Source organism: Ambystoma mexicanum, chromosome 1q (genome assembly GCF_040938575.1).
Source record: "Ambystoma mexicanum isolate Mex_15411 chromosome 1q, UKY_AmexF1_1, whole genome shotgun sequence".
NCBI lineage: Eukaryota > Metazoa > Chordata > Amphibia > Caudata > Ambystomatidae > Ambystoma > Ambystoma mexicanum.
The window spans coordinates 1,121,333,318-1,121,356,157 of NC_090922.1; the positions used below are offsets into that span (position 1 = coordinate 1,121,333,318).

Sequence of the window (22,840 nt, forward strand, 5' to 3'; positions counted from 1 at the left end):
CCTCAGTTAGGGTGAGTTGAATGTGACCAAAGTAAAGTATTCTTTAGGCATAGAGTGAATATGTCTTCACAGGAGCACATGAAGAGTCTTCTTTAACCACACAGCACTTAATCGTGGTGTCCAAATATCCTAGCAGATGGATATACGTAAAGGGAGTGCCTTTTTTATGTGTAAATTGCAACACCATCACACTCAAACAAAAGTGGCCCCAACATAGGCACGTGAAGAAACATGATAATAATCTTTCAAAGTCATGGCATTGTTGAATACTTTTGGCCACATCTATTGTGGGGGGCAAAGAGTATGGTTCTGGTGAGATACACAGAACCCTCCCCAATAGCACGAAGGATAAGGTTTAATGAGCTACGTGCTTTGTCCTCAGAGCTGCCCTCATGCAGAAACCCTACCAGATAATTGGAAATAGCCAGCGTTACACACCCCACCCCCCTCCATCTCCCTACTTCCAGGCGAACCACGCCTGATGCACATCTGATCAGACACTCAACGGGTCATCTGAATTTCCAATGGAATCATCCTTGCCCCTTATCCTGTTCTTCACCCACCTCTAAATCATCATCAAGGTCATCGGCGACCATGACCTCCACTACCACGTCATATGCATGCAGCGCTAAGATATGACCCCCCAGCAATCATAACCAATACCACGCTCTTTAAACTTGCCTGCCCTGACTTGAAGCATTGATTGCCAAAAGCGTCTTCAAATTCTGGGAGAACTCCTGATCATTGCTTCCAAAGAAAGTAGCAGCCCTTAACACTCCCCTTCACACCAATTCTACTACCATCCTATGAGAGCCTGAATTTCAATTTCCACAATCAAAATGTTTGGATGGTGGGACTAGATGGCACAAACTCACTTTGACTCCACCGAATGAAATCCCAAATCACATCTTGAAAATACAGCAGCCGTTCCGCTAGTTGAAAAGATTCAGATTACAACCAACCCAAGAGCACTTTACTAAATCCATGTGCTAGCCTGAGCAACCTTCAAAATCCTCTGCCTCTACCCCAAATGTATCCACGAAAAAGCACCACAAAAAGGAAAACTCTATATTGTGACCCTCCTTCACTCAACCCAAATATGATCCACTTCCCCAAAACAAGCACCAAATTCAAAGATGGGTCAGAGTTTGCTGCTGAAGGACTCCCAACTATTGAGCGCGCTATCTGCCCACTGGCATCATCAGTGACACTAAGCATTGAGACTTATCTCAATGACTGCCCATTTTGCCTTCAGTTGAGAAGACCTTAAGGGTATCCCATCAATCAATCAAGCAATTGATCAGATGAATTTTAGGTATAGCAACCCAACAACCTTAGGGGGCTTTAGCATACATCCGTGTATTTAATAAAAAAGGCAAGGGTTGCGTAAAAATCCAAAAAGGCAAAGCCACATCCAGAAGACAGTAGTTCTCGTAGTGGAAAGGGAAATGTGCAATGGGAGTATTTAATGGTATCTAGTGGGGACAAGTGGTACTCCCCAGCGGTGAGCTTGGCAGTCAATCATCCCGGCATCCCAGGAGGGTCCAAGATTATGGTCTTCAAACTGCAGGGCTGGCTCCCCCAGGGGAACCAAAAGGATGTCCGGGGGAGGAGGTAGACGATGCTCTTCAACAAGGGATTACAGTGACTGCTTTTAACAGAAAATATAAGACGTTATAGCTTGTTGGGGGGGGGCCCAGAAACTATTTTTACTCAAGGGAAGGGGTCAGTCTAGCAAGGGCCTTCACAGGTGCAATGATTCTGACACTGAAGATCACAGGTAACCAGTGCTGTTTCTGCCGGGTGAGCATTGTGTGTTCAGCGTGGGAAACCCCTCTCAGCAGGCGGGCTGCACTGTTCTTCACTATCTGGAGCCTGCATATATGGCATTCCCATAGTCAAGACCTGTGCAGCATGCATGCCTTTCCTCCACCTACAGGCCAGCTGTGTACTCCCTGACTCTGTATGACAGAATGGGGAGATCACTTGTGTGCGCCATTAGTGCCAGCACCGTGGTAGCGCTGATAGAAGTGTCTTGGTCAGTGAGCATCAGTTCACTGTCAGCATGGCCCAGCTGATGCTGACGGAAGGTTGCTTATGTTCCTGCGCAGAGTGGCCGCGACGTGGCAGCTCGGGCTGGACCCTTTGTGGGTGGTTTGTGTCTGGTTGTTCATCTTGTGTTAGAAATGATGGAATGATTTACTCCCCAGAGAACTTCCCAGTGATGCGCAAGTGTTGGCTCAAACATCTCCATGCATCGTTTTCTGGCTTTGCAGCAAGGCCCTGGCACCTCTGTTATGCGGCAAGACACAGGTGGTCAGTCACAGATCCCATTAACAGTTTTCAAAGGGAAAAGGGGGAATGGATTTTCGGTGAGGTCGAAGGATGGTGATGATTAAACGTCCTCCTGCCCCGAGCTAGGATTAGAGTGTAGACTTCAGGCTTTGACCTGAATGTCCTCACTCACTCCCTCTGCTGTCTCTCCCTCTCCCTTTGCCAAGATCTGAAATGCAGCTTCTGGGTTTGGCTGTGAAGGTCCCTGATTCTCACTTGGAAATGCCTTGAAGCAACGCTGATTGCATTCTAGCATGTTAGAAAGCGCTAATAAATACATAAAATAAAAGACGGTGTGTTATAGTGGGAGGGGAAAGATGGTCACTTTGTTTGGGGCAACATTTTTGATAATGAAACTAATTGTTGCCATTTTGAATTAAAACGACTTTATTGTTCTGTTTGAATGGCCGGAATCACCAGCCCAGCCTGTTGTAGCCCACAAGGCTGAGGTTGTGTGTTCATCACCACTGATGCACTGATATGTTTGAGTAAACTGCATTTTGGGAATAAGCCTCTCCTGTTCTCTGCAGCCGATCATGGCCATTTCTTATCCATCTTCTCTCCACAGCACCATGTCCTCCAGAGAACGTGATCCCCTTTGTAGACCTTACCAACACCTTGTCTGTTACCTGGGAGGCCAGCGGCAGAGTGGCATTGTACACAGTGATTGCAGAGGGCAGCAATGGCATACAGTATTCATGCAACAGCTCAGATACCTCCTGCACCCTCCCGTTCCTTGACTGTGAAACAGTTTTCAATGTCACGGTGGTAGAGCAAAGCAACAACTGCAGCAGCCCCCACAGCCAGGCTGTTTCTGTTCAGACAGGTAAGGCCTCCTTAATGCTGCTCACCTTTCTTCTGTACTAAATACTAGGTTTAGCCCATCCCAGGAATAATTATTGAGTCAAACTGGGTCAGGAGTGTTCTGGCAATCTGACAATATGGAATTTTGTGACTCTCGAGATCTAAAAAGCATGTTTTAACTAATGTATTTGGCCTCCTCGGATAGTGTTGAAAAACTGGATAGAGATTCTACAATGCTCCACAACTGATATGCGTATTAAACTGATGCTTTCGAGTGCACCAATTAGTTCTTCAAGTTTTTTGCCATTTTCAAAACAAAGGGTGGCCTCCAGTGATCCGACAATCGGAACTGAATAAGAATGGCCCTTGCTTCTTATCTGTTTAACGTTCTATGTATTGAGTTTCAACGTTGTAACCGTGATGAAATTGTCCTCTTTTTTAATCACACTATGATCGAGTGAGCCATATAGACTTAAGTCCTGTCCTTTTCCTTCAGTTTCCTTCGATTTCTTTGGATATTGACGAGCTTGTCAACTGTGGTAGAAATCTTCTGCATATTTTTGATAGTCTTGTAAGGGGGCCTGGTTCAATCTTATTAGCCTTCATTGCTCCTTCGTATGTGTTGTGGGTTTCCATAGTAAGGCAACAGCCCCAAGCAGCAGCCAATCAGCATGCAGGGATCTGATTTTGCAATGATCGACATGCTGTTCGTGGATGAATGATGATGTTGCTCATATGACTACTAGTTAGTTGGAAATTATACTAACTTAGTTCCTAAACAGATATGAAAATCCCTCACTGGAAAAATATATGCATTTCATACTTTTTCACAAGACTCCCTCAGCTCTCAAAGCACAGTATTCATAGATACTCAGGTAACCGAAGGGCCGAGCAGGTCAAGATCAGTGGGTAACCCGCCACTCACAGTTTTGCTTCCCAGGAGGGAAGACATAGCTTCTGCCTTCTGAGGTTGATAAATTGTGTCCCAGTAAATTCGGTAATATGCCAGTTATGGCAAAATGGCAAAACATGTGCTAGCAAGCACTATATGTAAGAGGTCATTATTATAATTAGTGTGCTCATATACAGAGGACAATCTTACACATGGAGGCTTTGACTACATGGCCTCATGGTGGTATGTCAGATTGTCAACCTGTTTATTTTGCTACTCTCTCGAAGAGAGCAAAATTGACCATTGAATTGACTTTTGAAAACGTTTTTTATTAATGGCAGTAACACCCCTCCATTCCTCACTTTTGCCTATTCCTCCCACTTCTCTGCCTTTTGTTCGCCTTCCTGCTTTTCCCAGTTTATCCTTTTTCCTTGTTTTTCCTCCCTTCACTTAACTTTCCAAACCAACCATACGCATGTATGGTCGGTATCGCAATTTGTCAGTGTCAGGTCGGAAAATTAGCTTCTTACTTTTTTGTTTGTTGTTTTGACTGCCCGCAAGGCCAGCTGCTCATGAAATGTGTGAACAGATGGAGCACACATTGCATATGAATTGAAATGAGCATTTTATTCACAGAGCTCCTACAGAATTGAGCAGGTCATACCAACCACTGATGCACTGCTCATAGGAGCTCATTATGTGTCTGTCAGAAACAGCAGAAACCGGAGGCATGTCAAACACTGCCTGTTTGTACTGCCCACCCGATTACGCCTCAAGGGGTATTTACTGCATTCCCCAGGAGTATCGCGTGCAGTAGATACATCATGCATACGAAAAGAAATACCTGCACATAATTCCTCCAGTAGTCCCTCCAGCCGAAAGGTGAAGTTAACATTTTAATCCTCCTACACCCCCATCAAGAAAAACAGGTTGTATCCATTAGCTATAGGGATGTGCTGGCACATAGCATCAACTCATGGGACAAACATATTTTGGGACACCTCAAATATTCTGAAAATGCGTATGCATCTCAGGTGGCCACCGTCTCACCCCCATTGCTGTATAGTTCACAGAATCGCCATTTCTAACCCTATAGGTCATAGATAAAGCACAATGGCGATTTGATAAGCTAATGCACCATACCATCTAAATCCCCCAAACTGGGATAACATTGTTTTTGTTGTATTAATTATGATCAGTTTACATTGAGACTTTCTGAAATACTCCATGTGGTGCTTCAGAATATCTGCAGTTTACTACCATAGACCCTAAGATTGTCGAGTGCCGTAATGGTAATTACCACGAGTCGGTCAAGTGGCACAGCGAGTAGAGCACCCGCGTTGACATCTGTGCAGAGCCTGCTAATGCAGGTTCGAATACCGGCGGGGCCAAACTCAGCCTTTCATCCTTCCGAGGTCGATAAATGAGCACCAGACACTGTGGGTAATAATAAGCAGCGCTCAGATACCTGAGGGTTCGTAGCGCTATATAAGTGCCAAATTAAGTATTATGAGTGGCAATCTGGTCCAAGGATCTGCAACACTCTCAGTAGTGTTACTGTGCAAACAAGCAAGCCTGGTGTTCGGAGGAGGTGTATAGGTCTTGGCATACAGTTCTTATGTAGTGGGCGTATGACCCATGAGGCTCACTACATACTGAGAGAGCTCATATTCAAGTAGTCAGCATACCTTTACAGCCTGTGGATCTCAAATGTGGGCACCTGTGCTTTCAACAGAGGTTTTAGGTGGGCATGTTAAGCTTTCTAGCTTTGTATCTGGTCGACTGACTTCTGCGCTGTTTGCTTTATCACCTATTATACAGCTGATCCATTGCCTACTCATTTTGAAAAAACCCAATATGGAACCTGCTAGTTTTGAACCTTTTGAGAATGTCTTTTTGAAGGCTTCTAAAATGTCACTTTTGCGCCAATCCGATTCATGCTCCTTGTCCTAAACCTGCTGCAGGTTTGCTGGTAAGTGCGAGAGGTCTATATTTTAGGGAGGCAACTTTTACTCTAACCTTTCAACAGTTACTGATATTTAATCAATGTCGTCTCATGACACATATTTCTTCTGTCTAAGTACAATGCCATATTCCGAGCTCATCAAAATTGGAAGCATCGTTTCCAAGTCAGAAGCATCCTCTCACCTTGTGTTTGCAATATGTTTAGGAATATGCCAGTCTTCGGTAATAAACTCTTCGTTGGACTGCAACAACAACTCTGCGTCCTTCTGGTGGAATGAGCAGTTCAGAGCGACAAACTACTCGGTGCTGGTTAATGGAGCAAATGGAATGAAGTCGTGTGACTCGGCGGACCTGTCCTGCGCCGTCGCTGACCTTGCCTGTGGGCAACTGCTGAACGTGACCTGGACAGCTTATGATGCCGACTTTGGTGTTGTTGAAACAGTTAATACGAAAATAGAATCAGGTAACATGTTTGAGTTCAATGAATGTCCATTTTATGTTTTCTGGAAATGTAGCCTTGTGTCTATTTCTCATTAAAAGCTTGCGGGTTCAGTCTCTTGCGGACAACTGGTCAGCAACTACTATCAGCCCACGTGGAAAAATTAGGACATGAGGGTATCTTCTTTTATCAGTTTTTGAAGATTGATTTTATTGGGGAAATTTCTGGCACCAACAGAACAAAGGACAAACCAAAAAAGATTTAAAAAATTCAGTGACCCCAGAGGTCCCCAATTATAGGATGTCTAGGGCTGATATCAGTTTTGGGATTCGTCCATCTCTGCAAAGGAGAACGGGGGATCTGGGAAGAGCATTAGGCCCATTCTTTGTCTACTGTCCAAATACGATTGGGGGACCCCACATTTTCTAGAAGAGGCGAGTGTAACAAATGTTATGCTACTTGGAGGCTGGCCTCCCTGAGAAGTGGCAGCTAGCACAAAAGCCAGCAGCCAGACCTATCCATGGTTGCCACATAAAGAAGAATCACCTAACATATAAATCAGATGGAGCCAATCCACACTAATCTCCAAGAGAAGTGTCCTAGATACCTCTTGCATGAGATCTGTGGTTCACCAGTCTCGTGCTATTGGTCCATCAGCACTACGTCATAGATCATCTAGGAAAGACAGAAGCCAGGATCCAGGACCTCTGGAAACAGCTTCTTGTATCTCTGAGGACGAAACAAATGTGTCTGTCTTTCAGGAAAACACGAAATCTTTGCCATTGTGCCAACTCCTTCCCTGCTGCTCCTGTCACCACCTCCAAACAGTCCTTCCCAAAGCCAAAGAGAAGTGACATATACATGTGTTTACTCGCTTCATTATTATGTATGTTGATGGCACATGTTAAAAATAGACTTCTATATTAATAATTAGTACCCGGCGAGAGTCAAGCAGAATGCAACACGCATTCTGATTGGCTCTCGCCGGGTCCTGACCCGGCCGAGAATTCTTCGATTCTCGGCAGGGATTCCAGCCGCCTTGTCCTCGGTGGGGGGCGTGGCAGCCCCTCAGCCAATGAGGAGACTCGAAGCGGGGCCATCCCCGCTCCAAGCCTCCCCAAGGCTGAGAGGCTGCCTTCGCCCCCCCTGGGGAATCAGGTAAGCTTATTTCTTTCTTTCTTTTTTTTTCCTTCCCTCTCTCCTCCCTACCCCACCCCACTTACCTTCTTGCTCCTGCGTCACTGGTGGGGGACGATGACAGCCTCCGGCAGTGTCGAGACTCTGCGCCTCCATACAGCTGGCGGCTTCCATCGTCCCCTGCCGGGGACACAGGTACGTTTTTTTTTTTTTCTTTCCCGCCTTCCCCGCCCTCCCAACCCCACTTACCTTCTGCTTCTTTTTTTGTTTTCGGGAGCGGACGCGCTGGGAACACTTGTGTTCCCAGCGCGTCCGCTCTCGATGGCCACCATGGAAAGGGAAAACGGACTCCCATTTTCCCTTTCCCGGCAGCCATTTTCTTGGTGTTTTTTTTTTTCTGTCCCGAAACGCAGCGGCTTTTCGGGACAGAAAAAAATGCTTTTAGTGCCCCGGTCATGCATATATTGCGGGCCGGGGTACTAATAGCAATATAACCCTCGCAGCGGGGGCATTACTGAGCAGGGCCCATTGGTTAAGGCCTGAGCGAATAGGCCCCGGGGCATTACCTGAGTCGGTAATGCCCCTGCCACTCGGGTCACATTGCTTAATTATAGACCAGAACGTCATGTTGAAGAGGAATTAAAAGGCTTTTCCCAGTTTATTATATTTATTTATGTACAGGTTATTTGTAATGCACACTATACAGCAGAATTGTGTTTTAAGGCGCATCAGACAAGGAGGAGGGGGAAGAGATGAGGAAGAGGTATAAAACAAAAACAAAATGTTCTTAAAAGGTCTTGTAACATTCAGAGCGGGCAGTGCTATAGCATGAAGCAAGAGGCAGGGGGACGAGCCGTGGTGCAGAGAGGGGGTAGAAGGAGTGAGAACAAATAGAAACGCTCTGACTAGGTCGTGAAACGATTTAGAAAGTGCAAGTGATGGGACATGAAGAGGAGAGGGGGGAAGGGGAGTGCAGGAGGGGAGAAGGTGGGAGGTACAAAATGCAAACAAAATTAAGTGCAGGAACAGGTAGGTAGATAAACTGCATTAAGGACAACCAGAATTCAATTGAGACAAGCAGATATGAGTGCCTGCAGACTGGAAAAGCCTCACCTCTTGGAATGGGGGGCTAAATCAGGCATGCAGGCAGGCAAATAAGACAAGCAGATACGAGGGACTGCAGACTGGAAAAACTTCACCTCGTGGAATGAGGGGCTACATCAGGCATGCAAATAAGACAAGCAGATTTGTGTGCCTGCAGACTGGAAAAGCCTCACCTTGTGGAATGGGTGGCTACATCAGGCATGCAAGCAGGCAAATAAGACAAGCAGATATGAGGGACTGCAGACTGGAAAAGCGGCACCTCGTGGAATGAGGGGCTACATCAGACATGCAGGCAGGCAAATAAGACAAGCAGATATGAGTGACTGCAGACTGGAAAAGCCTCACCTCTTGGGATGGGGCTACATCAGGCATGCAGGCAGGCAAATAAGACATGCAGATATGAGTGCCTGCAGACTGGAAAAGCCTCACCTTGTGGAATGGGTGGCTACATCAGGCATGCAAGCAGGCAAATAAGACAAGCAGATATGAGGGACTGCAGACTGGAAAAGCGGCACTTCGTGGAATGAGGGGCTACATCAGACATGCAGGCAGGCAAATAAGACAAGCAGATATGAGTGCCTGCCGACTGGAAAAGCCCCACCTCTTGGAATGGGGGCTACATCAGGCAGGCAAAAAAGACAAGCAGATATGAGTGACTGCAGACTGGAAAAGTCGCACCTCATGGAATGAGGGGCAACATCAGACATGCAGGCAGACAACTAAGAATACGAAATTACATTGAAGTAGGTGAACACATTTGGAAAGCCTCGCCCTATTGTGTAGGCGGCTACATTACATTTGCAGCTACATAGGTAGGGTGCCAACATTTTGACTGCCAGCCTTAAGGTGAGGGGCTGCATCAAGTATGAAAGTACAGGGGGGTCTCATAAAACCAAGGAAGAGCATTAGAGATAGGCAGAGACATGTTCCGCAGATAGAACAATAAAGAGGTAGGTGTCATGAGCCGCCAAGATAGTACAGAAAAGTCAGTCAGAGTCATGTTGAAGCCAGAAAGGACAGTATAACGACAAGTGATAAGTGCTTCAACGTATGTCAAGGTCGAAAATAAGTAGCACAGCTAGGCGGGAGGCAGAGCGGAAACTTAGCTAAGAGTAGCGTGGGGGCATAAAGAGTACATAGAACGGTTCCGCTGGTGTCGGTGCCTTGTAGAGATGAACAGCCAGGGCGCCAAGAGACAAGGGCAGACCGCAGCGGCCATGGCGGATAACCCAAGACTGGCAGGGTGCATATCTTGGTGCAGAGGCTGCAAAGGGGAACCAAGTAGGAGAGTGAGCAGCAGATAGATGCAACGCTAACCCGAAGACAGGCTTTCTGGAAGGTGCGATGAGATGAGAGGGAGCCTTGTAGAATGCACAGGAGATCAGATTGCAAGTGGGCAGCCGGCTTTGCCTGATGGCTCCCCATGATTGGCCAGAAGATGATCCAGGTGACCAATCGACGCAGTGCAGGCAGGAACTGCGTCATTCCCAAGTAGTGCCAGACATATTCAGGCACAAAGGAATGGAAATGGCAGCAGCCATTTTAAAGAGGCCACGCAGCCATAGAATTGCTTCAGCCTGGCAGGGTTTACCTTATCAGAGGGTTAGGATAAAATGTCCGCATAAAAATTACCGACCCCACCAAAAGACCTAAAACACACGCCACGAAAAGTTCTAACTACCAGAATTTCAAACTTTTCGTTGTATGTGTTTAGGTGTTTTGGTGGGGTGGGAGCCCTCAGAACTGACACCCTGCAATCTCCCTGCAACTCTTCCTCGTTTCAAAATAGGCCAGACAGGTGACGGCCTTGGTGTGGGGCTTAGTGGGGGGTCAGCTTTGCCTGCCGGTTCTCCATGCCAGTAGATGATCCAGGCTTAACTGATCAGATGGTAACAATACAGGTGATGTGTGATATGCATTGGGGGTGCCGCGTGCAGGCTGTCGGCAAGGGCATGAAAGATGGTGGTGGGGAGCCCTCAGTGCCTATTCTATTTGGAATGTTATTTTGTGACAGAGCACGCAAGCCTAATTGAGAAAGGCAGCACACTGCAGAAATGAAACCTAATCACGTTTGCTGTAATTCTCTTGCCCCAAGCTTTAGCATTTAGAAAGAACAAAAAGCAGCAAAAAGTGTGCACAAGAAATAGTAGTCAATAAATGGTAAGCTGAACTATTTTGTTTTAATTAAATCTAAGCTTTTTTAGGCAATTAGAGCCAACAAAACGGATACAAAAACAATATGAATAACGCTCTGTATATTAAGGAATGCATGCTCATAAAGACTACAGTTTTAAGATGCCAGATCACCGTTCCAACGTTGGCAGTTTGGTGCTTCTTAATACTCCATGCCCTGTTCAAATATTTTGATACAGCAAAATTCAGTGCAGGGGATTGAGGCAGCATACATCAGTGCAGGGGCTTCTGGGACTGTACGAGTCCCTGACACACGAAGGATACGCTTCAAACAGGAGGAGCTTCTCCATCATGAAAAGAACGGTCAAAAGCAGAGGAAATCGATGACTGTCTCCACTTAGCCTTCTTAGTGCCCCTTCTCAGCCTGAACAGGCACATGCCCCAACCGCACCGTGTCCCTGTCTTCGACTCTATACAATAAGTATACCAGCCATACTGGGGCCTGATTGTAGATTGCCCATAATCCTTTATGGGAAGGTCATAGGCCAAGTGTGAGGTGGCAATACTTGTGTTGACAATGCTGAGTGTCCAGTCGGTGTGGAGGAAAGGTTCTCGTCCATCGGAAGGACATGCTCTGCTATTATAAAAGCCATGATCTTCGAAAGAAATAAGGACTGCCTGTTGAACACCACTCCCAGATTCTGGGCCTCCTCTGCAGGCTACTGGCTCAGCACTAAAACTCTAGTCTTGAAAATGGCAATTGAGTTTCCAACTGAAGCACAGAAATAGAAGCAGTGTGGTCTTTCTGCCAGTCAGGCCTAGCCAGCTCTCTTAAAGCACTTTTACATATACGTTTTAACCCATCTAAGACACCATGCTGTTGCTCAGCCATGTTATGATTACACATGAAGATGGCATAGGATCCAGGTGTTGTCAGAACACATGAGACTTTTTCAAAGCTAAACCCTATGGGACTTAGTCCCCCTGCCTGACCGTGGGGAAAAACAGTGGGTAGTACAAGGGGACAGGTGCCTCACCAAGTACCCAAAAGCTGGACCCGGAGGAGGAAAAAAGAGTATCCAACGACCACCCACACGGCAGCCTCTTAAGAAGGTGGGGGATCATTACATGAACCTCCCTAAGGGACTCCTGTCCCCAAAGTAAGGGGAGTAAAGCTCCTTCTCGCCAGAACTAGATGAGTGCTTCTCCTCCGAAAGGCTGATTGTTGACAGGTCACAGCGCTTCCAAGGGCCAGAACCCCAGGAGATGGAAGGAGGAAGTGAAAGGGACACAGTAAACCCTGGAAGAAAACAACAAAGCAAGAGGACTAACGGTGAGCACGCCAAGAGCCGTCACCAAGAGACGAGAAGAGTTCAGAAAGCTCACAGCGTCTGCATACTTTGCTTTTAGCACTTTAACTATTGTCACTGCTTGACATTCTCAAAGGAAGGAGCTATTGAGTTATAGCATTGTTTTCTTTTTAGCAATAATACTCTATTTTAGTTTAGAGCTCTACTGGCACCACTACGGTGGCCTCCTGGCACTGGAGAGCTTTTGGGTTATTTTAGAGAAGCTTTTTACTAAGGCTGGTTATGCAAGAAAAGTGATTTTTTTTTGCCCCTTCCTAAACCTTTCGTGATCTGCCTGAGTTTCGGCGAGAGGTCATTCCATAGTGTGGCCCCTGTCTCCGGATCTGCACCCGCGTCGTAGGTGAGCACACATCGCAGGGCCACCGGGTGCTTTTATCTTCATCAATACGAGGTATTCCGACTTTTGACTTTACACAAGTCAGGCCACCACGTTGCCCTATTCTAGGGTATGCTTCCTCAATTTCCCCTTGTGAAGAGAACTAGGTTTTTAAGAATCTGCCCCCACAAATTCGAATTGATTCAGTTTTTTCAATATAAGAATGCGCGTGTGAAAAGGTAGCGCAAGCTCTGCTGTTCAGGGGCGTTGATACTTTTTAAAGAATTATATAGTTCATGAATGTGTCAAAGCCACGTTATCCTCTCATCAAACAAGTGTGCTCTTTGCTTCATTTTCCTGTACACCCACAAGGCTGGCCGCGTTAGGTCTCACGTAGTAGACTATTTCACTGCCGATGTGAAGTGGTAGAAAATACATCACAATTGTTGAACAAAGACCGACCGGACCTTTCTTCGGTCGAATGCCAAGACCTATGCCAACAATGAACCACTAAAAGAACATGTATTAGAATTAACAGACAATCGCTAATGAAATTGGCATTGTTTCATAATTCAGAACAACAAAATGACGCATTGTTGCTTTACACGAATTACTTTCAAAATAAACACCCTTGGATGCTCATGTTGTAAACGTAAAAATGTGTATCGTCCAAAGTAAATAAAACATTGTGTAATGTAAAGTAGTCTAGTGTAGCACAACCGATGCCATTGCTTCTTGGGGCATGGCTCTTCAGGAGAAAGGCGATGGTAGAGGGATTAGAGGGAGGGTTCGTTGAATGAGAGTGAGGGCTCGTGTGAAACCTGGGTTATTTATGCACCAGTATGTGTCTAGGCAGTTTGTGGCAGTGCCAATTTGCGATCTGTCTTTCCAGTGCTAGGATTCTGGGAGAGCTAATGGTCTGCAGTGGGGTTGGTGGACCTTGGAGGTGGAAGTGTTACGGAGCAATGCATAGAGCGATCCACATCGCCCCATAGTGGCTGGCGTCATGTTGGGGTTGTTAGCGGGGGTCTTGAGTTCATAATAGTTAGTGTACATTGTACTGGTCCGATTGCATCCAGCCTCATGAGGGTGTGTGTCCATGGTAGTTAGTTGTGGTGGACTGGACAAAAGCCAGGTTTTAAGTGACTTATGGAAGTTTAAATGAGTCTTCCAGTGCAGAGTTTCATCAGCGTGCCATTCCATAAGATGGGTGCCAGGGCCGCAAAAGAGGCTTCTTCTTGGCATTTGCGGTGGTATCGTGGATGTGGTTGGATAGTTGGATTGGAGAATTCTGATAGGTGTGTAATAATTGAACATCTTCATGGTGGAGTCTGAGCCCCAAATATGTTATATTAAAAAAAATTGATAATATTCCATACTGGTAAGTAGATCTGATTTCCAACCTTCACAGCTGCTCAAGTTACGCTTACCATTTTACAAAGTAGTCCTCCCTGTCTGTGTGGAAGATGTCATATTTTCGACATATGATTTGTGACCTTGTGTATTTTCTATGACCAGTCTTTCTGATCTGTTTCAACAGCTCCCTGCCCTCCCACCAACCTGATGCATGAGATGACATGTGCAACCAATAGCGCCACAGTCTGGTGGAGCCATGTCGGTGATGTGATGTCCTACAGTGTGATTGCGACTGCAATCAATGGGCACCAAGTATCATGTAACTCAACGTCCACCACCTGCAATCTGAGGAATCTACAGTGCGACCAGACCTACACTGTGACTGTCACAGCGACCAGTGTGCATTGCCAGGTTACCTCGGCTGCGTCCATCTTTTTAGACACAGGTACTTCAAACAGCATGTTCCATTCAGCTTTGCAGTAGTAGTGAAATTCTTTATTTCGGATAACAGTATCCATAAAAAGTCAACATTCAATCACATACAACTGTAAAAACATAATGTATAGCTTTAAATACAGGGTAGTTCAGGGTGGGCATGAATCGGTCCAGTTATATCATCATTTATCCTAATTCATTTAAACGTGTGACAAAATAAGACAGCATAGTGGTTAGAAACATTTCTTAAAATATGGAACTGCTCAGAATCAGTCGTAAACTCCAATCGTTTGATGCTTGTGCAGTCAATATGGGGAGAAATGTAAAGCCCATTATGATCCTTGGCCAAACCAAATTCATCCCCTTGTTTCCCTTGCTTTTCTTGGCGTTTCCAGGCTCTTCTTATGTACAAAGATACAGCCCAGGCTATTAATGGAGTTGCTGCATTCAACATAGAAAACAGAGCTGGGCGTTATTGTACAAATCTATTTTCTTTGAACAATGGGACCAGTAACTCTTTCCTCAGTTGAACATATCCAGGACAAAAAAATTAAAAGTGGGCTATGTCTTCTAAGTCTACTTGACACATAGGGCATCGTGCCTTACACTAAGGGTTTCTCTTAGCAACAGACACTCAAAACGGGCTCTTTTTATCGGGACCCATTCAGCTTTGTCTCACAATAAAAACTCAGTTTATTTTTAAACGTAAGATATAATTTGAGAAGTTGTGAGTAAGTGTCTATGTTTATGCTATAAGGAGGTTACAGGACCAAAATACAATGTCCATGCCAATAGGTTGTGGCACGCATGACCAGGGTAGCCACAAATTCTCAAATAATACCATCACGTGCCTGAAAGAGTCAACAACTGGTACAGGAAAATCCACATGTGCAGCTTTTGCCATCATATGCCATGTGCAGCCCCAAATGCTCAAATAATGTGCTACATAAAAATTAAGCATTGATCAAACAAATGTGTGTGGCCATGCAGGGAATCCGTGAGCACGTCGTGCGCCACATGAGGGCCCCTTTCCCTGGTAATCCTCTGTTGCATTATGGCTTGACAGTATCTACTACAACCTGGAATGAAACTCACTTTTTAAATCTTTTTTCATAAATAACTACATTTTAAATCAGAACGCCAGATGAAGAAGTGAGGTCTGCGTGTCATCTGGCAAGTATCTTTCTATATGTTTACAATGTCACTAGGCACTGTGTAGCAGCCCCAGAGAAGTAGGAGTTTGCCTCTGTACACATATAATGAGAAGCTTGGAAAAAGGGGGAAGTGAGTAGGGAGGGACATATGGGTGATGAGTAGGAGAAAAGGTGAGGTTTGCTCTGCGCTGTCTGTGGGTGTGCATTCAGGGGGAGTGGGGGTGGTGCAGTGCTTAAAGAGGGAGAGAAATGGCCAATGAAACTTTCTTCAAACACATTCAGGTGAAGTACAAAAACCCATAAGTGAGCAACTGCATTCAGCAGACACTTTTTGGAAACAGTCAACTGCAGGTTATACCAGAGTCTTCTGCTTTCAGTAAAGAACAGGAGACAGGAGCGGATAAATACAGAAGGGTGGAATAATTCAGTTCCATTTTGACATTTGGAGTTTGAGACACTGAGAAAGAGTAGCAGTGGACATTGCAACTAACAGGCCACACATGTCACAACGCCACCCAGTAGTAATCCCTGGAAGTTGACCTCCAGTTCAGATTCACTGATCAATGCATTGTTGGTTTGCAAAATAGAAAAAAAGCATGCTTATTGCTGCAGAAAATAGTTTTTGTATTGTACAGAAGAGATATTGTATGCATAGCTTTATCAGCCCAAGACAGACAGCCCTCGGGGAATGAAGACAACACATACGCTTCTCAGGGGCATCCTTCTATCCCTATCAAAAGAAGCAGGTGTGCTCTAGGTATGAGCGCGCCTTGGCAGCCACCGCGCAATGTTTCAAGGTTTCCAGGGATGCAGCATTTTCATAGTCATTGGTAGAGGTGGATGCCAGTGTCTCCCCCTAATCCACCCTCACTTTGATTGTTGCCTTTCTCTGAGACTTTTCAGCCTCAATGAAGGGAGTCTATTATGTTGAAGCACACAATGCGTGGGATGCTGCAAAGGCCAGCACTGTGCTAATGAACCCAGTGAAGAACCATAAGGGATGATCACGCAGTTCCATAAATAAATAGTTTGAATAGCTGGTGAATTTCAATAGGACCGAGAGACAGACATTAAAGGCCCCTGGGACAAGGTGGAAACCAGGTTAACATGGGCAGTCTCTGGCCACAGAGCCTATCAGTCTCCAGTGTGATCCTTGACATCAAGCTCTAAACTTACTGATGCTTGATCCGGGCAGTTACTTTGTTGGGACGTCTGCATAGTACTTGCATGACGGCAGCACAGCATGAAAATAGCCACTCCCATGGTATTATATCCTTTGCAATGCTCAAAGAGTGTTCTCATTGGATAATACATGCTCTACACGAACTAGTACAGCTGAACTAGTTGCAGCCTTGCTGTACTTTTGATGCTCGTACATTGACTAACTTGTAACCCATGTCAACTGTTTTTATTTTTTCTTGATGTTGGTACGTTGACTAACTTGTAACCCATGTCAACTATTTTTATTTTTTCTTGATGTTGGTGCGTTGACTAACTTGTAACCCATGTCAACTGTTTTTATTTTTTCTTGCGGTTGGTACGTTGGTTAACCTGCAACCCATGTCAACAAACCTGGGCTCAACTGTGTCTCTATGTATATACTTGTAACAATTTCTTAAGTGCACATCCCCAGATACCTCAGGGTTAGGTGCCGTGCACCCTACAAATAATAAACTAAACTAAACTTGTACAGATGAGTTTGTATAGCCAGCAGATTGTTCAGGGCACTGTATTTCATGGCTACCTGAAGTATGAACATACCTGTAGCCAAATCCCTGCGACAGCCCATGTGGATTTATGCAATGACAGCTTCTATGTATTTATACATACATAAAAAGCAACGCAGGTTGTGATAACTTTATAGAGCTTGGGCCTTTAAATCAGTCTTGTTTAATCGGACAGAAGTGGTTGTATCAGGCAGTGTTAAAACATATCTGTATTAAAATGTCCTATGACCTTTTATTTACAGCCCCGTGCGCACCTACGAATGTTCTTGGCCACGTAGACTGCACATCAAATAATGTCACTGTATCCTGGGATAGGAATGACAGGGCCACCTCCTACCAAGCCCTTATCAGAGACTTGTCTGGCGGCCTTGTCACATGCAACACAACGGACACCCGCTGTGACATTAGCACGCTGACCTGCGGGAGGAGGTACACCGTTACAGTCACCGCGCTGCAAGGAGACTGTGCCAGCAACGCCAGCAACTCTGTGGAGATTGAAACAGGTGCGTTTCAGAGCAGTTTCAGTGTTGATTTGATGTCAGAGAGGGCTTCCAGTTACTGGCCTCACGAAGGTGCTCCCACTGTCTACTTCCTGTTATCATATTGGTTCCATGGCATGAGGAGTGCTTAGGCTGGTCTACACACAAGCCCTTGCAAGGTTTTACACAAGGAACTCACAAAGGACACCCGTGTCCTAAGTGAAACCCCACGCAATGGCCTGTCAGTACTGGAACATACAATACAGGTAACATACATTTGTCTTGTGTTCTCTCCTTCTTTCTTTCGTGGTGACTATGTAAAAGAGGGCACTTCTCTGTGTGGTGGGTGGGCAAGTGCAGAAGGCATTCTCCCCCTCCTGCACGATCCCCGAGTTCCCTACCTTCAATCACTAGGGTCCAGTTCCCATTGATCTATATATGGTCTCACACGTTTACGTCAAAATGTCCTCGAGAGCTCTGATGTGGGAGTCTTTTTCTTATGTCTCCTAAAGGGCCCAATTAAGACCACTGAGTGTTCCCTGCTATGTAGCTACTGACAAGTATAGCCAATAGCAGCCCTTAAGGCATGTCTCAGCAGTTACACGAGGCTCCCTTGTTGCCATAGCAACCGTCTGGAAAGTAAGTAATTCGGCGTTATCTCTGTTGTTCAGTTTGTGGGGAGGATTGTTCGCTAAACTTGCCGAGTCTCAAGACAAGAGATTGGTGCAATATGTATCTGGATAAGAGGGGCGCACACAATGCGCATTAAGGACCTGATTCACAGCGCATTTTCCTATGGAATTGCGCAATCTGTGAATCAGGCCCTTTACATACTATGGGCCCAATTCATGGAATTTTTTGAACGGTTCAAAGTGACTTTGCACGGCTGAAAAGTGACTTTGCACTGCCGACACAAGCCCTGATTCATGGAACTGTGCAAAGTGACCATTTGCAGGGCAAAGTGACTCTTTGCAGTGCAAAGTCATTTTGTACTGCAAAAATGACTTTTTACTGACTTTGCACTGCAAAAATACAGGTTGCACGGTTCCACGAATCATGGTTTGTGTCGGCAGTGCAAAGTCATTTTTCAGCAATGCAAAGTCACTTTGAACCGTGCATCAGGCCCTATGAATTCTAATCATGACTATTGAATCAGTAGGCTGTCTAACATCTTCCCATTGGCCATGCCATAGCTGCTCACAGTTGGGGACTGCTATGGTAGTTGGGGAGCCTATGTGTTGCTGCAAACGCTCCAACCTCCAGACCAACTCTGGTCTCAACGTGAGTATCATTATCAAAATTGTACTGCGGGCCATGGCATGGGAACGGGCAAAGACTAGGCAGACACACATAGCCGAAAGCAATGGAGTTTGCCGCTATACAACTAAATTGCTATAAAAAAAACCTTTAACATGGCCCAGGCACAGTGAATCTTGGAGCATGCCCTGGCCTCCATGGCTGGGCAACATTTGGGCCTAATGCTGAGGCTGTGCTTGGGGCAATGGGAAAAGGTTTCAAGTTGTGAGTCTCGCTGACTCTGCCAACCAAGACCCGACTACACTTTATATGGACTGCACGAGTTGGGGCTATGCCAGGGTGCGAGCTGCTCGCTCTGTAAACAACTCCTAAGATGAGCTGCAAGGTCCTAGAGTAAGCTGCGGTGCTAGCCCCCTGGCCACAATCAACAGATTTATATGTACGGGTTCATCCAGACCTCAATGCGCTCTAAGCAAACAAAATAAAGGGATTGATAATACCGCGGGCCTTCCCGCCACTAATCGGGTTGAATAAGGTCAACAAATTGAAATTAATTATTCCTCAATATATTTTGAACAAGTGTAACTAAAACATTCAAACAGTAACGCAACCAATACGTGTTTCAGCCTATAAAGCCCTGCCTCTGGGCTAATTGTTACTCAAATGAGCACCTCGTGTGTATACTTATTCTAATCAGTGCGGATCAAATCGATAATCTTATAAAAACACTGTGTTCGTCCTTAAAAGTAAGTCAATTGAAGCGCACTATTGCACAGTAACAACGTCAAGCACGATTCTCTGAAACAGTGCTGCCGCTGATTCCAAGCCGAATGGCATGCGACAGAAAAACTAGAAGCCCAGAAGTGTCCGAAACAAATGTCAGGGGCTTAGAGGACTCATGCAAGGCCACCTCAGGATATGACGAGGACACACCTCACTTGAGACGTCATGGCTAGCATCTGAGTGATAATAGCAAGAGCATGGGGATAATAATACCAAAAAAAACGGACGGACTAACAAGAAATAAATAAACAAACGAAAAAAAAGGGAAATTAAGTGGAAAGAAAGAAACGTAACAACAATTTTACAACAATTTTGCAAAATCATAAAAATGATAAAAGCAAAAAAAAAAACAAAAAAAAAAGTGGCAAGGGGGGCTGACGCATGTAAGAGGCCAACTCTTCAAGATTGCATTCACAACCTGCCTGTCCAGGTCCCATTCATGTGAAGGCTACCCTAGCCTGCTCAAGGAGCAAGCACTGCCATTGTCCACCCCCACTCGGTGTGTCATGCAGAGGGTCATATCATGAGCAGTCACCCACTTCCAGAACACAATCGCCAGAGCACACAGTGTAGGGGAGTGAGTTCCCACCTGCTTGTTGATTTATTGATTGTATATTAGACAGAAGACTTGTATTTCGCCATGAAGGCACATGTAAACACATTGCAAAATGGGGCAGTGCAATGATAAAAGAAACACAAAAGCAGAAAACAGAAATGGTGAGACAAATAAATTCAAGTTACCAGAGGGAGCAAGAAAACCAATGTATGCCCAGCAGGAAAAGTGAGCCAAAAGGCAGGGGCAGCCATCGCTTGCGTGAGGGTCCACAGTCCTGCACCTTAATAAACATGGAATTTCATCACAAGGAAAGCTCACATGGCCATCTAGAGCCAGTCCAAAGAAGAATAGGAGACCCCAGTCACTGGGTCTCATTACGCGGTCGGAGGTAGCCATGGCGCTATTAGCACCATGGCTACCCCCATACCGCATTCCGGGTCCGGGTTCTCGGAATGGGTACTTACCGGGTCATTCCAACCTTGGAGGACCCGGTAGGTCCCCATTCTGAGAACCATTCCCCATTCCCATTTTAGCCCCCATAGGGCTCAATGGGAATGGGGAAGTAGCTAATAACGGTACCGCAATTTGCAGTACCATTATTAGCTCTGAAGTCCCTTAGCGGGTCCCGTCCTTAACACCTGGTCAGACCAGGCGGTAAGGAAGGGACCCGCTAAGGGACCTCGGAATATGGAGGTAAGGGATTACTGGCATCGGAACCCTTACCGGTGCTGGTAATTCCTTACCTCCAACCGCGTAAAGAGGCCCATTGTGTCTTAGTCCCAATCAAAGGGTTCCCAAAAAGCCACATTACTAGATAGCTTGCAGGCTGAGCAAGATAGTCCAGAAAAGTATACTGTCCTGCTATGCCTCTCACAAGATCAGTTAAGTGTTTTGGGGAGTAAATGGCAGGGACAGGCTGAGGAGATGGGAGAATACATGTGGGGAAAATGGGGACCCATGGGTAAAGTGGAGGAAAAAAGTTCCCCTCCACCTCAAACACCCAGTGATCTTAACCTAGTCCCGTGCAAAAGGTTCTCTGCAGTCAGCACTAAAACCAGGGGAGCAGCGACGCTGCAATACATCTTCACTCCAGTCCTCTATCCTCAGCTTCAGACTGGGCCCCTGATAGACCAATCAAGTAGCAGCAAATAGAAAAGCCACCGTGTCATGCCTGCCAGCAGCAATTTCAGACTGGTTCTGACATTTGCCCTCCAGACTCCATCCATACATACCCCGGGGGTCCCCTTTGGGCGTTGCTCTGCCACAGCTCATCTTCAACTCCGGCATATCCCCCAGTCCCCTCTGTGGCTCACAGGCAGTACCAGTAGGATCCAGTACACACCCTCGCCATCACACCCCACCTCTTCTGCGCTCTTGAGGCAGCTCCTCAATACACAAAACCTGGCAGGCACAACACCCTTAAGCAGAGCCTAGCGGTGGTGGAGGGCACTCCTCGAGCTTTCTTTCTATTCTTTTAATCCCACACAAAGATCTGGCATCTGCAGTGTCCCTCTTGCCCAATGCTGCAGTACCGCCATGAACGCCGCTCCGCATACCAACTCCTCTACACAGCCTTGGCTTCGTGCAGCTCCTCCTCCAGTGACATAGAACATTGCTGTAGCATAGTCCGTGTAGATCAAAACCCTCGTGACCCAAGGAAATGGAAGTGATGCCTACAGGTCAGAAAAGCCTTGAGATGGAGAACACTGATGAGACATCAGGTCATGACAATGAAGGTGATTTGTGGTAGCACACAAACGTGCTCCAAGAAGTCCATAGTTATAGAGCTCTTGAACACAGGGGAGACAAACAAAAAATGACCAGCAGGTGACAGGATCCAGCTGGGATAGAAGACCATTCGATTGGTTCCAGTTGGACACCAGTTGTAGTTTTAATCATCTCAGGACCACCAGGCACAGGCTGACATGACCCAGGGTCCTCCATATATCTGATTTGGAAGCCCTTCCTGCAAAGTGGTAAAAGACCCTCTTGGGGGCCACACTGTGCTCTTGCAGAGGACAGGCTATATGGGCCAGACAGTAGCCCTGGAAATCGAAATCCCCAGCTTGAAACCCCAGGGAAGATCTGTGTGGGGGGCAGCCAGGAATAAGCAAATATGCTTTTTCCAGATATATTGGGATCAGCCACTCGTCCAATTGTAACAACATATTAACTTGCTGCAATGTAACCATCTTACAATGCTTATCTGAAATTCTCAGATTGCCCCAAAGGATGTTCATGTTGATAGGTAAACCTCCTAATATGTCTGCACTCAGAAAAGGAGGGTTGGTCTCTATCAAACGGCACTCGTGACACCAGAATATACCAGATCAAATCCCAAAATGTCATCTTTCAATGGAACAAAATCACACATACTCCTGCAGTTAAAAGAATTCCATCAAATCACACTGGGTTGCATATGGCATTCTGAAGTACCGAATTTTCAAACCAAATGGTTACAGCAATTACACTAACCGGAAAACGTATATCGCGGTTCTGTATGAGCTCGCTGCCTCAGTGGGCGAGATACAGCATTCTGTAAAGGACCGGTCTTTGTTTTGTATGAGGGAGAGGCTCCGATCCTAAGTGCCTCTTGCCA

General features: G+C 45.9%; 1 protein-coding gene across 1 annotated transcript in view; it reads left to right on the plus strand.

The window, feature by feature from the left end:
• Window positions 1-22,840, plus strand: part of LOC138542778 (serine-rich adhesin for platelets-like) — a 385,335-nt gene that overhangs the window by 220,201 nt on the left and 142,294 nt on the right. The window contains exons 34-37 of the mRNA XM_069641863.1: window positions 2,903-3,160; window positions 6,201-6,458; window positions 14,035-14,295; window positions 17,409-17,669. Of these exons, the coding sequence (XP_069497964.1) occupies window positions 2,903-3,160; window positions 6,201-6,458; window positions 14,035-14,295; window positions 17,409-17,669 (1,038 nt within the window). The remainder of the gene's footprint in view (window positions 1-2,902; window positions 3,161-6,200; window positions 6,459-14,034; window positions 14,296-17,408; window positions 17,670-22,840) is intronic.